This window comes from Nomascus leucogenys, chromosome 6 (assembly GCF_006542625.1).
Source record: "Nomascus leucogenys isolate Asia chromosome 6, Asia_NLE_v1, whole genome shotgun sequence".
NCBI classification, from domain to species: Eukaryota; Metazoa; Chordata; class Mammalia; order Primates; family Hylobatidae; genus Nomascus; species Nomascus leucogenys.
In genome coordinates, this window is record NC_044386.1 from 29960047 (window position 1) to 29979354 (window position 19308).

General features: G+C 38.7%; 1 protein-coding gene across 2 annotated transcripts in view; it reads right to left on the reverse strand.

Moving 5' to 3' along the window:
• Positions 1–19308, reverse strand: part of ZFR (zinc finger RNA binding protein) — a 90819-nt gene that overhangs the window by 63942 nt on the left and 7569 nt on the right. For both annotated transcript variants that reach the window (XR_004030414.1, XM_030813952.1), the window contains exons 3-4: positions 2390–2672; positions 210–354 (exon numbers count right to left, since the gene is read on the reverse strand). Coding sequence is in view for 1 of the 2 variants with exons in the window: in XM_030813952.1 (XP_030669812.1) it covers positions 210–354; positions 2390–2672 (428 nt within the window). In the remaining variant the exon portion in view is untranslated. The remainder of the gene's footprint in view (positions 1–209; positions 355–2389; positions 2673–19308) is intronic.

Sequence of the window (19308 nt, forward strand, 5' to 3'; positions counted from 1 at the left end):
GAAAATCCAGAAATGGAGTATATTTCCAGGAGAGAAAGGCATGATTATGAATTGTGACTCCAAGGCATTTAGTAGGACATGTCTAGAACCTGCCTCCTAAGATGATGTGATATGAGTTTAGATGGACTCAAAAGCTTATCTTCATTAAACACAATAAGTCATATACTTCAATAGTTTACAAAGAAACTGTGTAGGTTAAGAAAACCCACCTGTCTGATAGTAAGTTTCAGCAACAGAAGGCTGAGGTTGGGCAGCGGCAGCTACAGCAGCAGCAGTTGCTGTTGGTTGTTGGTAGTATTGCTTACTATCATAAGCTACAGCAGGAGCTGTGGACCTTACATATGAGTATGAATCCTAAAGAAAAGGAATTAAAGAAAATCTTGCTATGAGACAAGTGGAAGGAAAAAAAATACTATATAAAAGCGCAATAAAGGAAAACAAAACACTAAATACGTAGTTTCATGACAGATCTAAACATAAAAGAATCAAATTAAATACACAGAAGATTCATTTTGTATTTCATTAAAATAATCAAGGCTGGGTGCAGTGGCTCACGCCTGTAATCCCAGCACTTTGGGAGGCCAAGCCGGGCGGATCACAAGGTAAGCAGATCAAGACCATCCTGGCTAACACGGTGAAACCCCGTCTCTACTAAAAATACAAAAAATTAGCCAGGCATGGTGGCGGGCACCTGTAGTCCCAGCTACTCAGGAGGCTGAGGCAGGAGAATGGCATGAACCCGGGAGGCAGAGGTCTCAGTGAGCCGAGATCATGCCACCACACTCCAGCCTAGGCGACAGAGAGAGATTCTGCCTCAAAACAAAACAAAACAAAACAAACAAACAAAAAAACCAAAAGCATTTCAAGCAGCATGTTGAACTTTTACAATCAGAACAATCACCAAAACATTTCTAAATAATACTTCAGTAAAAATTAATTTTATTTAAAAATTCACGGCAGTTTTGCCTTAAAGATGGATCCCACAATATTACAAAAGAACACCTGTGTTACTAAACTTTGTAATTGCTCCTTTTCAGTATTTCTTTTTCAAGAAAGATCAAGGTGAGCTGAGTGAATTCTGGCAGTCCATGAAGTAAAGAGGGGTAGAAAGGTATGCAGGTGAAATGGCTGAAGAAGCAGGTAGGGCCCAGAAAACATTGGGTTTCACAGACACTATTAAAAACAACAAAATTTATTATATTCCGTCTCTGGGCATAAATAATCACACCTCAAAAGGAATTTCATTTAGTAACCTGCCTAAAATTAATAGCAAATACTAATATTGCTGATTTACATTTCAATTTTTTACTGCATAAATTCCTATGCTTTAGAAAGAATATAGCAAAACCAGGGAAAGTTCAGAAGGACCAAAGTTTAAAAAACAGATCCTAAAAGCAAATAAGCAAAAAAACAGATCAAATAAATTAGGACCAAATTTAATTTAAATAAGCAAGTAGTAATCTAGTACTGTTTTCAAACATAACAAAGAGAATGTAGAATTCCTATAAGACTGAGTACGAGCCAACTGGATGAACAAGGGCATGATCAGTTTTTGTTATAATATGTATTTAAAAAGAACATCTTGACAGGATAAATGTAAAGGGGACAGAATTTCCACCTTTGCTAAGTTTCAAGAAGAAAATATGTAATATGTTTGTCCTGTTCTCAAAATATTCTCAAAATAGGAGACATACCTGTGTTCCAGATGAATAATGCCCTAGTACAAACAAGGGAAGTCTTTTCTATGTCTTCAGTTAAAACAATAACAAACAAACGAACTTGGGGTAAACAATGAAATATTTAACTAGCAATTAATGTGAAAGTTTTTAACAGACAGTTATAAATAATAGAGTCAAGTGGACGGGGGGGTGAGAGGAAGGATTATTAATACGAAGCTCATTGCAAGGAATTTTTTTTTTTCTTGAGACAGGGTCTCGCTCTGTCACCCAGGCTGGAATGCAATGGCGTAATCTTGGCTCACTGCAGCCTCTGCCTCCTGGATTCAAGTGATTCTCGTGCCTCAGCCTCCCGAGTAGCTGGGACTACAGGTGCGCACCAATGCATCTGGCTAATTTTTGTATTTTTAGCAGAGACGGGGTTTCGCCATGTTGGACACACTGGTCTTGAACTCCTGACCTCAGGTGATCCACCCGCCTCAGCCTCTCAAAGTGCTGGGATTACAGGCATGAGCCACCGCGCCCAGCCGGCAAGGAACCTTAATGGTTGGTATGTCCCCAAACTACCAAGGAATACTCATTTACTTTTCTCTATCAGTACATGTGTATTTTGGAAGCCCCAAGTTTGAGAAGCAATGGCTAGGGCATTACATTATACACAGAGGACAAAGAAATTCGCACATTAAGGCTAGCAAAACTAGTAGTTTTCTTACCTGGTAGTTTTGTGTAGTAGCTGGGGGTGGTGGTGGTGGTGCTTCTTGTTGCCTCTGAGTATAACCATAATCAGTTGCTGTGTGTGCAGTGGGGTAGCCTCCATAAGCAGCAGCTGTTGCAGCAGCTGCAACAGCTACTGGAGCAGGCCTGGCAACTGCAACTGTGGCGGCTGCTGGTGCATAGGCAGCAGTAACAGTGTGAGCAGCTACTGGAGCCTGATGGACAGTGTAGCTAGCAACTGTAGTTGGATGAGAATAGGCTACACCCGACGCTGGCTGCTGGCTACATTGTGGAGTACAAGAATAAATATAATACAATTTTAATATCCAGGAGTTAACCAACTTCAATTAAAAGCTATTTATCAACTGAAATAAAAAGCACATTTTCAAGTAATTTAATCATGCACCACAAAAGGTCAAGTACTTGAACTCAATAAACTTCCTATTCAATATCATATTTATTACTGTTCTGTAATTTTCATTCTTTAATCTCAATACATTATACAGTCACACGTTTCAGATCATAGATTGTAACACATAACAGGAATTAAAAACTAGAATAAAAAACAGTATTAGGAAGAAAAGAAAAAATTGACCAAATTAGGAACTTTAGTGTTAGTTACATGTAAAGTTCTTTATTATGTTGTACAGTTTTACAAATCTCTACAAAGAAATCATAAGAAAAATATTCTATTCTAGCCCAATTACAGAAAGAAATTTAAGGTAGAAACTATTGACCAGCTGATTAAAAAATACTTCTGTTGCTTTAGGACAGTTGGTATTCAACTGGGGGAATTTTTCCCCCAGGGGACATATGGCCATATCTGCATATATTTTTGATGACCAAACTGCAGAGGAGGTGGTGATATGTGAGCTACTGGCATCTAGTGGATAGAGGCCAGGGATGCTGTTACACATCCTACAATGCACAGGACAGCCGTGCATAACAAAGAATTATTTAAAGTATGTCAATATGACATACTTGAGAAGGGTTGAGAAGTCCTGTTCTAGGGTACAAAACCTACAATGGAATATCTATTGTTTTAGATACATTTTCCAGCTTACAGGGAGCATTTCATTATACAAAGTTACTTTTACAAATATAATAGCATGTTTTGTAAAAGAAGACACAAGTCAGATGCTTTGCAATTAAAAACATTTACACCTCAAAGAGACAAAAACATTTTCCAAAACAGCAATTGAATGAATTTCTAGCTAAAGTTCTTAGGGCAATATGTTTAACTTTTAAATTGAAAGCCTGTATCACTAAAACCAAAGGCCTACAGATGTTAGCATACAAAAGTGTATTTCTTGTTCTAGGTTTTCTGAATAATACACTCAATTTCACTTGGTAAAGATATATTACTAAGGCAGAAACACCTACTAAAAAAAGGAGAGCCCCAACAGTTATTTAGCCGGTAGGTTTTAGCTGACCACATTTTAGTATGAGCCAACAACTGATAATAGCTAAGAAAAAGAAAAAAAAAAAGTTGAAGCTGCACTAATTAACTCAGTCTCTGATTAATGGGCTATAGTACAAGGTATTCTACACTGGTGTGCATAGTAACACAGAAATATAGTATAGAATTAAATTAAAATTTGGGGCTATCATATTTTAACTGTATTATGGAAAACACTGATAACTAGGATGTTTATATTAGATTATAAGATTCCAAAGCGTATCAATGTGAAGGTCAGAGATATGGGTTTTAATTTCATATAAAAAGGGGAGGACACCTGGAGAAATTCAGTCTAGAAAAGGTGATAGATGCCTTCTAATAGAAGACACTTACTCCATGCTGCTCCAGAGAACAGAACTAGAACCAATAGTTGGAAGTTACAGGGTGGCAGATTTCAGTCCAATATGAAAAAGAAAACAAAAAACAAAAAACAAAAAAACTTAGAACAGAGTCCAAAGAAACTCATATAATTTCTATCTGGATGAGGTTTCCATATTTTGATATAAAACTAACATTTTCTACATATATGCCAATATGACAGGAAAAGTTTACATTAAAACCGTGAAAAACTTGTTTGGGAATAACATTTTCTAAGAACAACTCCATATCCGTAAGAAAATGCCAGTAACATGTCATACTTTTTCAAAATTCCTAGAACTGAAAAAAAAGATACTATTTAAAATACAACAGGTCTGTGAAACTCATATTTAACATTTACTAATAGGATAAGATTAAATACATCCAGACTATACCACCTAAGAGTAATTTTGGTTATACAAAAGACTGTTTCTATTCATCCCACTGCTCCTTATCTAGTATCTGTCCCCAAAACATGTCCTATTAGACAAAAAGCAGGTGGGAATAGGATGGGAATGTTGAGTCAACTAGGAAGGCAATTTAACTGATGATACTGCCTCTGATCCTCACCCTAAATGTCTATGAGACTCAAGAAGGAATGACCATATGTTCTGGTTAATGCCTACTACCGGTGTAATTATTACTTTTAGTACTTTTCACTCTCCTACGTGTCTCAGTTTGAACAATAAATTATACAGTCACCAGTCCCAGGAAAACATGAAATATGAAAAAGATGCCAGCAGATTTAGCAATTGCTATTTACACATCCCTGGCATTGTCTAACTCTGCTCTGTATAGCCAGGTCTCTACCCATCATCTGGACTGGAACTGTATCTTCTACCAAAAGCATGAGGAAGGCTGAGCAGGGTGGCTCACACCAGTAATCTCAGCACTTTGGGAGGCCAAGGCAGGAGGACTGCTTGAAGTCAGCAGTTTGAGACCAGCCTGGGCAATGTAGAAAGACCACATCTCTACAGAAAATTTTTTTAAAATTAGCCACACGTGGTAGTGTGTGCCTGTAGCCCCAGCTAGTCAGGAGGCTGAGGTGGGAGGATCGCTTTAGCAGATGAGATTGAGGCTACAGTGAACCATGATTGTGCCACTGCACTCCAGCCTGGATGACAGAGTAAAACCAGTCTCAAAAAAAAAAAAAAAAAAAGAAGCCAAGAAACACTTCAAGCGTCAGTCATAAATGGAAGAGTACTTTCCCTGAGGAGAAACAGGAAAAGCAAGAATGTAAGCAAGTATTACAGAGTACACAGACTCTATATTCTTACTCAAGAAATGGCCAGCTCCTTACCTACTTATCAAAAAAAAAAAGTGAGCCAGGGACTCACTACAAGAAATAAGACTTTCAAGACTTCCAGGCAATCTCACCGCTTAAAAAAATAACAGTCAAGCTGGGCACGGAATACCTGTAATCTCAGCACTTTGGGAGGCCAAGAAGGCTGGATCTTGAGTTTGAGATCAGACTTGGCAACACAGTGAGACTCCATCACTACAAAAAACACAAAAATTAGCCGCGTGTCGTGGCATGCATTTGTAGTCTCAGGTATTTGGGTGGCTGAGACGGGAGGATCACTTGAGCCCAGGAGGCAGAGGTTGCAGTGAGCTGAGATCATACCACTGCAAGCCTGGGCAACGGAGTGAGACCCCTGTCTCAAAAAAAATTTTTTTTACTTTAAAAAAAGTTTTAAAAAATGAACAGACAACATAAATCACCACGTCTGAAGAAAGTCGATTATAAACTGCAAAACAAGTAAGAAAGACCATGTGGGAAATGAACATATGAAGGCAACAGATGAGAATTTTCAAAAACTCTAATTTGTATCTATAAAACAAGAACTTTATACTACCTAGAAGAGAAGATAAAGTTGAGAAATAGACAAGATAAATATATGAAAAATATAAAAGAAAGGATAAGTCTAGGAGGCTCAATGTCCTGCCTGAAGGAATGACAGAACAGAAAAAAGCAGATCAAAAAAATTAAGAAATAAAATTTCCCACTCCTGAGGGGAACCACATTTTCAAATTCAAAAAGCTCGCAGAGAGCAAAACAGAGTGAAAAAAACGAACCTAGAGACATAGCATTCTACTTTTCAAGACAAAAAGATTCTGTCTCCAGAGAGGGAAAAACCGGGCACCTGCAACTAAATGAAAATTAGACTTCTTACTGGTAACACTAGAGCAAGAAGATAAGGTATTATCTTCAAAATTCAAGGGAAAATGATTACTAATGTAGAATTTTGTACCCAGCCAAACTATGGGGAGGCAGAATAAAGATTTTTTAACCATTCAAGGATGGAAAGAGTTTACCTACTATAACCTTTTCTTAGGAAGCTACATAAAGATATATTCCAGCTAAAACAAAAAGCAAACCAAGAAAACATGGGATCCTGCAAACAGATGAAAGCCTAGGTCAGCGCCTCTCAGAGAAAGATATCCAGAAAAACAGAGGACTTGGCACAGAGCCAGTAGACAGGGAGCCTAGACAAATTTTAAGAAATGACAACATGATTAAGAAAAAAAAGGTAATGAATGAATTCAGGAAATGTAAACTGCTCAAGAAAGGCATGATCCCAATAAAAGACTTTATAGGTGAGCAATCAGTGTGGTATAAAAAAGGAAAAAATCCATTTGAACTTGAGCCTAGGAAGATTTTCTAATAAGTGGTACAGGATGGTAAAACGGAACACATTAGAAATCATAATCATAGAATGGTACTAGGCTCCACAATAGATTTACTATTGATAAAACAGTTTTTGCTTTGAAGTTTTAGAATCAATCTAAATTAGAGAAGATAAACTATGATTACAGAACCTAATGTAAATGTTATCACAAATAAGAGTATACATTAAATTTGGGGAGTGAAGTAGGGAAAGAGAAGTGAAACACAAGAGTTTCAAGAATTCTTAAAAAGTACAGAGTACTGATATACTGTCTAGCTTTGATTGAACTAGAAATGGAGTATATCATCCAAATTAACAGAAATAGTCTGAATTTGGGAAGAGGAGAAATGAGAAGAGAGCATATGCAATGCAGTCCTAAACTGTGATTGTAGGAAATAAAAATATATGCATAAAGTCAATAAGTTACAAAATAGCAAAAGAGGAATACTATTCAGCGATGTGGAGGTTAGCACCAAAAGAAATAAAACCAGAACGCTTTAAAGGTCTCTGGGGAGTTTTTAATTTGTATACAACAGTGGTTCTCAATGTGATCCAGGGACCCCCCTAAGGGTTCCTGAGACCCTTTCAGGAGGTCCACACAAGGTTGTTCTCTTTTTAATTACACACTGGTGTGAGGCCAGGCTGCCTTCGTATATTCTAATCCAAATAGTTTACTGCAACAGTCTGAATGCAAAAGCAAATTTTAGAATCAATATTCTTAATTTAAGACATTAAAAAGATTTGTAAAAATGTAAAACAATGCCTCTCATCTCACTGTTTTTGAAACTAATTTTTCATAAGCATATTTTTGGTTAATGTGTAATCGTTTTATTCTTTCTTTTTGAGTCGGAGTCTCACTCTGTAGCCCAGCTGGAGGGCAGTGGCACAATCTCGGCTCACTGCAACCTCTGCCTCCTAGGTTCAAGCAGTTCTCCCTGCCTCAGCCACTCGAGTAGCTAGGATTACAGGCGGCTGCCACCTTCTGGCTAATTTTTGTATTTTTAGTAGAGACACGGTTTCACCATGTTGGCCAGGCTGGTCTCAAACTCCTGACCTCAGGTGATCCACCCGCCTTGGCCTCCAAAGTGCTGGGATTACAGGCGTGAGCCACCGCGCCCAGCCTGATTCTAATACAGAAAATACCAATATAACCCAAATAAACAAAAACTCTGGGGTTCTGAATAATTAGAAGTGCTACAGGAATCTTGAAACCCAGAAGTTTGAGAATCTTCATTTCAGATGCAGACCATTAACTTGGAGTCTGTAATGGTTATTCACCATTCATTTTCTTGGTCTCTACTTATTATCCCTTTATGCAAAAAGTTTCTATCATGCAACAGGAAAATGAAATTGCTTAATTCATTAATAAAAACTACTAATTAAAGTAAAATAAGGTTTATAATTAATGGAAACCTAGCAGAAAATTATTTAATCTAAACCCAAGATATGAAATCACTAGTAAGTGGCAGAGCAAAAGCCAGAACCTAAGCAGTGTGTGTGTGCTCTTAACCATCACATCTACTCTCTACAACATTTGTGTTTTCTTTAACAGTTTAAAATACGGTGACAAGTTCAACATATAAATCAATGTAATACACATTAATAAAATGAAAGACAAACCCAAGCAATCATCTCAATAGCATTTGACAAGAGTCAACATCCTTTTATGATTAAAAAAAAAACAAAAAACAAACTCAACCAACTAGGAATTGAAGGAAATAACCTCAATATAATAAAAACTATGAAAAGCCCATAGCTAACCTCACACTCATTGACACACTGAAGCTCTTCCTCTAAGATCAGGAAGAAGACAAAGCTGCATGCTTTTACTGCTTCTATTCAACATAGTACTTAAGTTCCAGCCAAAGCAATATGGCAGGAAAAATAAAAGGCATCCAAATTAGGCCAGGTGCTGGTGGCTCACACCTGTAATCACAGCACTTTGCGAGACCAAGGCAGGTGGATCACTTCAGCCCAGGAGTTCGAGACCAGACTGGCCAACACAGTGAAACCCCGTCTCTAATAAAAATACAATAAATTAGCCATACATGCTGGCATGTGCCTGTAGCCCCAGCTACTTGGGAGGCTGAAGCACAGGAATTGCTTGAAAACCCAGGGGGCGGAGATTGCAGTGAGTTGAGATTGTGCCACAGCACTCCAGCCTGGATGACAAAGAAACACTCTTTCTAAGAAAAAAAAAAGCATCCTAATTGAAAAAGATCAAGACATCTGTTCACAGATGACATCATTTTATACATGGAAAACACTAAACACTCCACAGAAAACTGTTAGAACTAATAAAGGAAATAAGCAAAGTTTCAGGATACAAAAATCAGTTGCATTCCTATACGTTAACAATAAACAGGCAATTAAGAAAACAATTCCACTTAAAATAGCATCAAAAAGAATAAAAAACTCGGGCCAGGCACTGTGGCTGGCTCACGCCTGTAATCTTAGCACTTTCAGAGGCTAAGCTGGGAGGACAATATAGTGAGACCTCATCTGTACGAAAAATACAAAAATAAAACTAGTAGGGCATGGTGACACGTGCCTGTAGTCCCAGCTACTTGGGTGGCTGGGATCACTTGAGCCCAGGTCAGGGCTGCAGGTGGCCGTGATCGTGCCAGTCTGGGCAACACAGCAAGACTCTGTCTCAAAAAAAAAAAAGGAAAAGAAAAGAAAAACAAAGAAAAAAAAAAACCCTTATGAGGAAACCTAGCCAAGAAGGTGAAAAACGTGTATATTAAAAACTACAAAACACTGCTGAAAGATTTAAAGACACAAATAAATGGAAAGACATCCCATGTTCATGGATTAGAAGGCAAACTATTGTTAACATGTTAATACTACCCAAAGTGATCTAAAAATTCAATGCAATGCCTATAAAAATCCCAGTGATTTTTTTTTTGCCAGAAATCTATCCTAAAATTCCTGTGGAATCTCAAGAGACCCCTAATAGCCAAAACAACCTTAAAATATTAGAACAAAGTTGGAAGTCTCACACTTGCTAATTTCAAACTATAATAATCAAAATAGTATAGTACTGGCATACAGACATATAGAGCAATGAAATAGAATAGAGGACCCAGATATATAGCCTTGCATATACAGTCAAATAAATTTTGACAAGGATGCCAAGACCATTCAGTGCGTTGTCTTCTCAACAAATGGTGTTGGGAAAACTGGATACCCACACGAAAAGGAAAAAAGCTGGAGCCTCACCTTACAAAATATACAAAAACGAACTCAAAATGGATGAAAGATCTAAACGTAACGGCTAAAACTATACAACTCTTAGTAGAAAACGTGGGGGAAAAAAGCTTCATGACATTAAATTTGGCAATGATTTATTGGATGTGACATCAAAAGCACAGGCAAAAAATTAAAAATAGACAAATGAGACTACATCAAAATTAAAAACCTCTGTGTGGCTGAGTGCAGTGGCTCATGCCTGTAATCCCAGCACCGTGGGAGGCTGAGGTGGGCAGATCACCTGAAGTCAGGAGTTCGAGACCAGTCTGGCCAACATGGTGAAACTCTGTCTCTACTAAAAATACAAAAATTAGCCAGGCATGGTGGCACACGCCTGTAGTCCCAGCTACTTGGGGGGCTGAGGCAGGAGAATCGCTTGAACCCAGGAGGTAGAGGTTGCAGTGAGCTGAGATCACGCCACTGCACTCCAGCCTGGGCGACAGAGAGAGAGTCTGTCTCAAAGAAAAGAAATCAGTCTAGCATGTAGGTACATGCCTATAGTCCCAGCTACTCAAGAGGCTGAGACAGGAGGATCACTTGAGCCTAGGAGGAGTTCCAGACTTCAGTGAGCTGTGACTGCACCACTACACTTCAACCTGAGTGAAGAGGAAGACTCCATCTCAAAACAAACAAACAATTATAGTACGTTTAGCAGCTGGTTGACTTACATTATCCTACAAATAACTTTTACGAGGCAGTAACAAGAGAAGTCACAGAGCAGCACCAGTCTGCCTACCACACTTTGAGTAGTATAAAAGCAGAGCTTCCCACCAGATGTTGGTGTTAGTTCTCAGGGAGAATGCACAGTGCATGAGTGGCCTGACGGAGGTCCCGATTCTGTTGCCTGCAGCTGCAATATCCCTTATCCAAGGCTCCAATCTCTCAGCTTACACAGTAAGCTACTGTACAAATATCACTTTCCGTGTTAGCAGAGACATGGAACAATTGGAAAGCAACAGCTTACAACTTTGGGGTTACCAAACGAACCACCACAGTAGGTGAATTAGAAAAAAGTCTTCTTCCATCTTTTTTTTTTTTTTTTTTGAGACGGAGTCTTGCTCTGTTGCCCAGGCTGGAGTGCAGTGGCACAAGCTCAGCTCACTGCAAGCTCGGCTCACTGCAAGCTCCGCCTCCCAGGTTCACGCCATTCTCCTGCCTCAGCCTCCCGAGTAGCTGGGACTACAGGCACCTGCCACCACGCCCGGCTAATTTTTTTGTATCTTTAGTAGACGGGGCTTCACCGTGTTAGCCAGGATGGTCTCGATATCCTGACCCCGTGATCTGTCCGGCTTGGCCTCCCAAAGTGCTGGGATTACAGGCTTGAGCCACTGCGCCTGGCCTCTTCTTCCATCTTTAAGGGAGAATTGTAAGGAAACTTTTTCCTATATCAGTCTTGGCTCTGGGTTAAGAAGAGAAAAGACTTCCTGACAGTTATTAGGCACAAGACGTGGTGAAACCCTGTCTCTACTAAAAAATACAAAAATTAGCAAGGCGTGGGTAAAGAAGTATTTTCCTGACAGTTCTTAGGCACAAGACAGTCTTCCCCTAGGTTTGGACTCTAGAATTCACATTATCTGACCAGGCAAATTCCCAACCAGGAAGTTAGTTTAATTCAGACTGACTATCTATTATCTGAAATGCATGGGACCAGAAGTTTCCGATTTTGGAATATCTGCATTACACTTACCCGTTGAGCAAGCCTAACCCGAAAATACTTAACCTGTGTAACTCTAGGCTGACAGTGCTTCCAGGTCACACAAAACACATATTATTCTGTAAATGCTGCAAATAACATTCCAACAAACAGGAAACCTCAATCAAAAAAATCCTAAGAGGCCAGGCGCAGTAGCTCATGCTTGTAATCCTGGCATTTTGGGAGGTCAAAAGGGGAGAATCACTTGAGGCAAGGAGTTTGACACTAGGCTGGGTAATAAAGGGAGGCCCTGCCTTTAAAAAAAAATTTTTTTTTTTTGTTTTAATTAGCCAGGTATGGTGGGGTCCTGAAGGCTGAGGCAGGAGGACTGCTTGAACCCAGGAGGTGGAGGCTGCTGTGAGCCACGACTGTACCACTGCAATCCTGGGTGATGTTGCCTGGGATGTAGCCTGGGTGACAAAGGTGAGACCCTACTTAAAAAAAAAAAATCACGATAAAACCCAAGGGAAAAACACTACTATAAGCAAAAATGTACAGAATTAAAAGAAAAAAATTTTTTGAGACCACAGGCATTAGAATTATTGGATACAAAATGTAAGCATACTTAAGTAAAAGAGATTGTCAAAACTAAGACTAAGGAACAAGATGGGTCAAAAACAACCAAATGAACTTTTAAGACTAAATCATCTGACAAATTTATAGTCAGGAACTCAGAAAGGTTATTGCATAACTAATTAGACATGGCTGGCAATAAACTGGTGAATGAGAAAATTATCTGTAAAAATTACCCAGAATGCAGAGAGAGAGGAAGAGATGAAAAATATTAAAGAGATTAAAATACTTGGAAGATAAAATAAAAAGTGGTAACTTACATCTAATTGGAATTACAAATGGAGAGAAAGACTAGGAGAGAACATAGAAAAAAAAATGTCAAGACATTCCCTAAAATTAATGAAAGATAACAATGTCAGATTCAGGAGTCCCAAGAAACCCTAGTAAACAAGAATTTACAGTAAGATATATCTAAGTGAAACTGTAAACATGAAAGATAAAGAAAAACTCTTATAAGCAGCCAGAGGGAAAAAACAGCCTACAGAGATTAAGTGATGACTACTCAAGGAGGTAGAATCAAAGATATTTTAAGATGAAGAAAAAAAAAACCCCAAAAATCTCAGGCTGATTGTGGTGCCTCACACCTGTAACCCCAGCACTTTGGGAGGCTATTGCAGGCAGATCTTTTGAGTCCAGGAGTTTGAGACCAGCCTGGGCATCACGGTGAAACTCTTGTCTCTACTAAAAAATACAAAAATTAGCCAGGCATGGTGGCGTGCCTGTAATCCTAGCTACTCAGGGGGCTGAGGTGGGAGGACTGCTTGAGCCTGGGAGGTTGAAACTGCAGTGAGCTGAAATTGCACCATTGCACTCCAGCCTGGGCAACACAGTGAGACCCTGTCTCAAAAAAAGAAAGAGAAAAACCTGTTTTTTTAGACCACGCTAATGGAAATTCTCAAAGATTTACTTTAGAAAGAATAAAAATGATCTCAGAATGAATGAATGTTGAGCAAAAAGAGTGGTAAATATGAAGGTAAACTTAAATAATCATTGACAATATGAAACAAGTAATTATGTCCAACAGTAATTGGTCACAGGGTTAAAAAAATCTGAGCTATCATATAACAAGAACACAAAATCAGGAGGACTGATCAAGTTTAAAACGTTTTAAGTCTATTGGTTAGGGGAATAAAACTAATGACTAACTTTAGACTAAGTGAAATATTCATGTTAAATTTCTAGAGGAACCACCACCAGGTGGAAACAGAATATTGTATTTCTGCAGTTATAAAGAATGAAGTAGGAAAAATCTGAAGAAAACATAGCTTCTGTTATTCACATTAAATGTGCTTTTCATACCTTAGAAAACATACTGTGTGTGTGCATGTTTCAATTTTGGGTAAAATAGCAAAGTAATTGATAGATACAACATTTCTTTCTCTTTCATGGCACACAAAACACAATCTGACCTTCCCTTTAGTCCAAGTTTAATGCTCAACAGTGTTGGACTTTTCTAGGTCAAATTGTGGTATTTTATGTATCTACGAAATTACTGACATTTAAATGTCTTTAAATGAGGTATAACATTGAAAAAAAAAAAAAGACAAACTTCCTCACAGAATCACCCCAAAGACAAAGCAACTTTATTCCTTTTTTTGGTTTTGTTTTTGTTTTTTAACGCAACAGGGTTTACTGTTTCCCAGTAAGTGCAGTGGCAAGATCATGGCTCACTGCAGACTAGACTCAGATGATCTTCCCACCTCAGCCTCCCGAGCAGTAGCTGGGACTATGCACGTGTGCCACCATGCTCAGCTATTTTTTTTTTTTGGACACAGGGTCTCACTTTGTCACCCAGGCTGGAGTGCAGTGGTATTAACGTGGCTCACTGCAGCCTCAACCTCCCAGGTTCAAGCAATCCACCCACCTCAGCCTCCTGAGTAGCTAGGACCACAGAAACCTGCTACCAAACCCGGGTAATTGTTTGTAGAGATGGGGGTCTTGCTATGTTGAGCTGGAGATGTTGAGGGTACAGTGAGCTGTGATTGTGCCACTGCAAGTTTGTCCATCAAAGTTGAACAGTTAGTTGTATTTAGAGAACACGGTCCATATACCTTTCAGGGCAATACAGAATAAAAAATTGGGTTTACTATAATGTAGGTAATAGCTCACTAAATGTGAGGTGATGGCTCATTGTGGTTTTGATTTGCATTTCTCTGATAGTGATGTTGAGCGTCTTTTCATATGCTTTTTGGCCATCTGTATGTCATTTTTGGTAAAGTTTCTATTTGTCTTTTGCCAATGTTTAAATTGGAATATTTGACTTTTGTTGAGTTTTAAGAGTTCTTTATACATAGCTGGTCTCAAACTCCTGAGGTCAAGTAATCCTCTCCCCTCAGCCTCCCAAAGTGTTGGGATTACAGGTGTGAGCCACAGCACCTGGCTATTCCTTATTCTTGATGTTGTAATGTCATGCTCCCATTATCTTTACAATGTTGTTATAATAATAATTTTATTACCATAGAATTTTAGAAGAAATTTAAATTTAGGTTCCATTTATTCTTTTTTTCATTCTGTCACCCAGGAAGGAGTGCAGTGGTGCAATCACAGCTCACTGCACCCTCAACATCCCCAGCTCACATGATCCTCCTGCCTCAGTCTTCTAAGTAGCTGGGACCACAGGTGTACTCCACCAGGCCTGGCTAATTTTTTTTTTTTTACAGAGATGAGGTCTTGCCATGCTACCCAGGCTGGTCTCAAACTCCTGAGCTTCAAGTGATCCTCCCGCTTCAGCCTCCCAAAGTGCTGGGATTATAGACATGAACCACTGTGCCCTGCCGCTTGATTTCTTCTTAAAAACTAGAGTCAGATAGCTTATCCTACAATTCCTACCAACTCACTAGAATGGTAGACCACAGGGGAGGGAGGTGGTTAAATGTCGTATGAAAATTGTTAATTTTCTTGTAATCTTTAACTCACCAGGAAAGACAGCTATCACCATTTCCCATCTGCGTCCATTGGATCTTTTAAATTATTTTAATTTTAATCATTTAACAAATAATTTCCATTAAAATAAGGGATAATGAAAAAACTATTAGAAACTTTTATAAATAAGAATTACAGTAGTTAAAAAATTATAGTAAACCCAAATTTTTATTCCATATTGCCCTGATTTCAAAGGTATATGGACCATGTTCTCTAAACACAGCTAACTGCTCAATTTTGATGCACAAACTTGGAACACGCCCATCTCACAAATGCTAACTCCAAATTTAAAATATATCTCTAACAGGTTCTATCTGGTTCATCATTACTTCTGGTTCTTCTTCCTGCACTTCCAGGGTCAAAATACAATCCATAAAAATTTTCTCTGAAATGTCCGATGGCTCCTATTTTGTTAAAGAGATGGCCATCTTCTTTACTCCCTAACTGCAAAACATTTTCAATTTTAGATTTGGAATGTTTAATCTAATAACTCATTTCTACACCAACTACTTTTTTCCAATCACTTTTGTATAAAGCATCTGTTTTCAGCATTCGTCCACTGATGAACCATGTCAAGTATATTTTAGTGCACAAACGTCACAAAAGATGAAAGAATTCACCAGGCACGGTGGCTCAGGCCTGTAATTCCAGCACTTTGGGAGGCCAAGGCAGGCGGATTGCTTGAATCCAGGAGCTTGAGACCAACCTGGGCAACATGGCAAAAACCCCATGTCTACAAAAATAAGCTGGGCATGGTGGCACATGCCTGTAGTCCCACTTACTCGGGAGGCTGAGGAGGGAGGATCACTTGCGCCCGGGAGGCAGAGGTTTGCAGTGAGCCAAGATTGTGCCACCGCACTCCAGCGTGGGCTAGAGTCCGAGACCCTTGTCTCAAAACAACAACGAAAAGGTGAAAGAATTCTGCCAAGTATCTGCTTAGCAAAATAGGATGTTCTGGTTCTTGTCACAGAATATTATATAACGAAGTCCCTTCTAGTGAATGACTAACTGAATGAGAATGGCGTATTTCCTTTTTAATCCTTAGAAATATATTATGTATTGATTCTTGAGTTTGAAAAATTCATGTAGGACATTATCAGCTGAAGACTTGTAGCCTGAGATTTTTTGCTTATACAATTTCAACATTATCATTGGTCTAGAGTGGTGCTTTTTGCATTCCTCTTATGATATAACTGATAATTGGGAAACATTTTCCTGTGTCAACTTTCTTCTCCTTTGCTGGTATGGGCAGAGAATGAACCATTTTGCATTCTCAACTGTGTTGAAGGAAAACTAAAAGCAAACTATGAAGTTAGTGTCTCTACTTTCTTTTCTAGCTTCTTGAAAGAAGTTATGATACTTAGGCAATGCAGTATCATCCAGTTATTTCACTACTGTACCACCCTTGTAGGTGATTCCAACATTCTTCCATTTTCCAATTATATTAGTCTTTAACATAGTTGGGAATACATGATAGAGGAAATAATTCACAGAATGATAAAACAGCAAAATGTTTAAGATCCCATGATGTAAATCTTGCTAGATAGGATGAATTTTATTCCATTTTGAAAAATAAGGGAAATGTTTTCTTTGCTCTTTGGAAGTCCTCTAAGAAAGAATAAAAGCCATGGAATGTCAATCCTTGTAACTAGAACTACTCAAAAAGGAAACTCACTATTGGTTGGGTACAATAAACCCTGAAGGATACCATAAATTAATTAAAATGAAGTGCTCTATAACTTTCTTTCTTTCTTTTTTAAAGATAGGCTTTCACTCTGTCACCCAGGCTGGAGTGCAGTGGCTCGATCAAGGCTCACTGCAGCCTCGACCTCCCCAGGCTCCGGTGATCCTTGTACCTCAGCCTCTCGAGGAGCAGGGACCACAGGTGTATACCATGATGGGGGCTAATTTTTGTAGAGGCAAGTGGATTGCTTGAGGTCAGGCTGGTGACCTCAAATTCCTGGGCTCAATCAATCCACCCACATCAGCCTCCCAAAATGCTGGGATTACAGGCATGAACCACCACACCCGACCTCTGTAACTTTTTATACTCACGAAAAACAAATCCTTCACAATTTCTCAAATGTATTAACATTTCTTCAAGGAAAGGTATGAATATTCACACTGAATGAGATGGGAAAAAAAAACCTTCTGTCAATTCAGTTTTTACTGTCAAGCTTTTACAAGCTTACTACGAATATTTTCGGAAGTGTGTGAATTTCATAAATGTGGGTGAAGCATTACAGACTTCTAAATATAAAACTAGGATAACCAGATATTGATAGTAACTTAAACAGAAGACTGTTATCATTAAATTTACATTTCATAGAGACCATAATGCTTACAGTATAAAACGGTTTGGGAATGGGCAGGATTGGGGAAGTAGGAGAAGCTATAAAGCCACTTTCATAAATCACAGCACTCTTTGCTCTCATCTACATGGTTATTGTTTAAAGTTTTATTGTTTTTCCCATCAAAAAGGGTCACATTTCTTCAAGTCTATTTTCAAAGACAAGCCTTGCCCATTTAATGCTGACTACCATACTAGTAGTTTATTTTATACTATAGCTTTTCCCAGAAATATGAATTCAAAAAATTTATTTTCATTTGATTGATTTCAACCACAGTGCTTCCTAATACTTTAAGCCCATGTGACCTCTGGAGCTCTTAAGTATCTAGGTGAACACTAGACTACAAACTTATTTTAAGCAAAATTTCATGCTATTTTTTTTTCTGTAGCTCCAAGTGATCAGATTCTAGTTTCCCTATAAAGGCTACTCATTAAAATTACACCAGTAATTTGATAACTTACTAAATCCCTAATCCAGCATCTCTAAAGCTGACGACCTCACTATCATCTTTTGGTTTTCATGACCCTAAATTCTTCTGGCTCTCTGTTCACCCAGGATTTATTTATTTCTTTCCCTGGTCCTACCTTAAAGTTGGTAACCACAATTGTATTCTTTTTTTTTTTTTTTTTTTTTTTGAGATGGAGTCTTGCTCTGTCACCCAGGCTGGAGTGCAGTGGCGCGATCTCTGCTCACTGCAAGCTCCGCCTCCCGGGTTCACGCCATTCTCCTGCCTCGGCCTCCCGAGTAGCTGGGACTACAGAAGCCCACCACCACGCCCGGCTAATTTTTTTTTTAATTTTTAGTAGAGACGTGGTTTCACCGTGTTAGCCAGGATGGTCTCGATCTCCTGACCTCGTGATCCACCCGCCTCAGCCTCCCAAAGTGCTGGTATTACAGGCGTAAGCCACCGCGCCTGGCCCCATAGTTGTATTATTTTTCTATAAATAATTCAAAACATGTCTACTGAATGCTTGATATATGCCAAGCACTGTACTTTCTCTGGTTTCATCCATATTCACCAGCCACCTACTGAATAATGGCTAACATTGATAGAGATATAATACATGCCAGATACTGTTCTGAACACTTCACAAATAATGTTTTCTTTTCTTCTTTCTTTTATTAATAATACAGACAGAGTCTCACTTTGCTATTCACGCTAGTCTCAAAATCCTGGGATTAAAATCCTCCCGCCTAGGCCTACCAAAGTGCTAGGGTTACAGGTGTGAGTCACTGCCAGGTCCACTTTACAAATAATATTGAATCCTCAAAACAACACAATGGAGAATGTAAAAACCTCCTGGGATACTGATAATGTTCTGTTTTTGTTTTTAATTTAAGTGCAAGTTACACAGGTACACTCGGTTTATGACATTTCATTGAATTATCCTCTTACATGTGCAGTTTTCCTATGAGGCAAAGAAAATATTATCTTCAATTTATAGATAAAAAAACTAACAAGAGACTGTTTGCCCAAGGTCACATGGCAGGTAATAGGAGGAGCCAGATTGAGCTCAGGTAGTCTGACTTCAGAGCCAACCCAGTCTCTATTGTATCATGCAATCCAGATATTTGTCTTGGCTCAATACTTTTCCTTTGTCTAAAATGACCTTCCCTTGATTTTCAGAATGAAAGAACACGA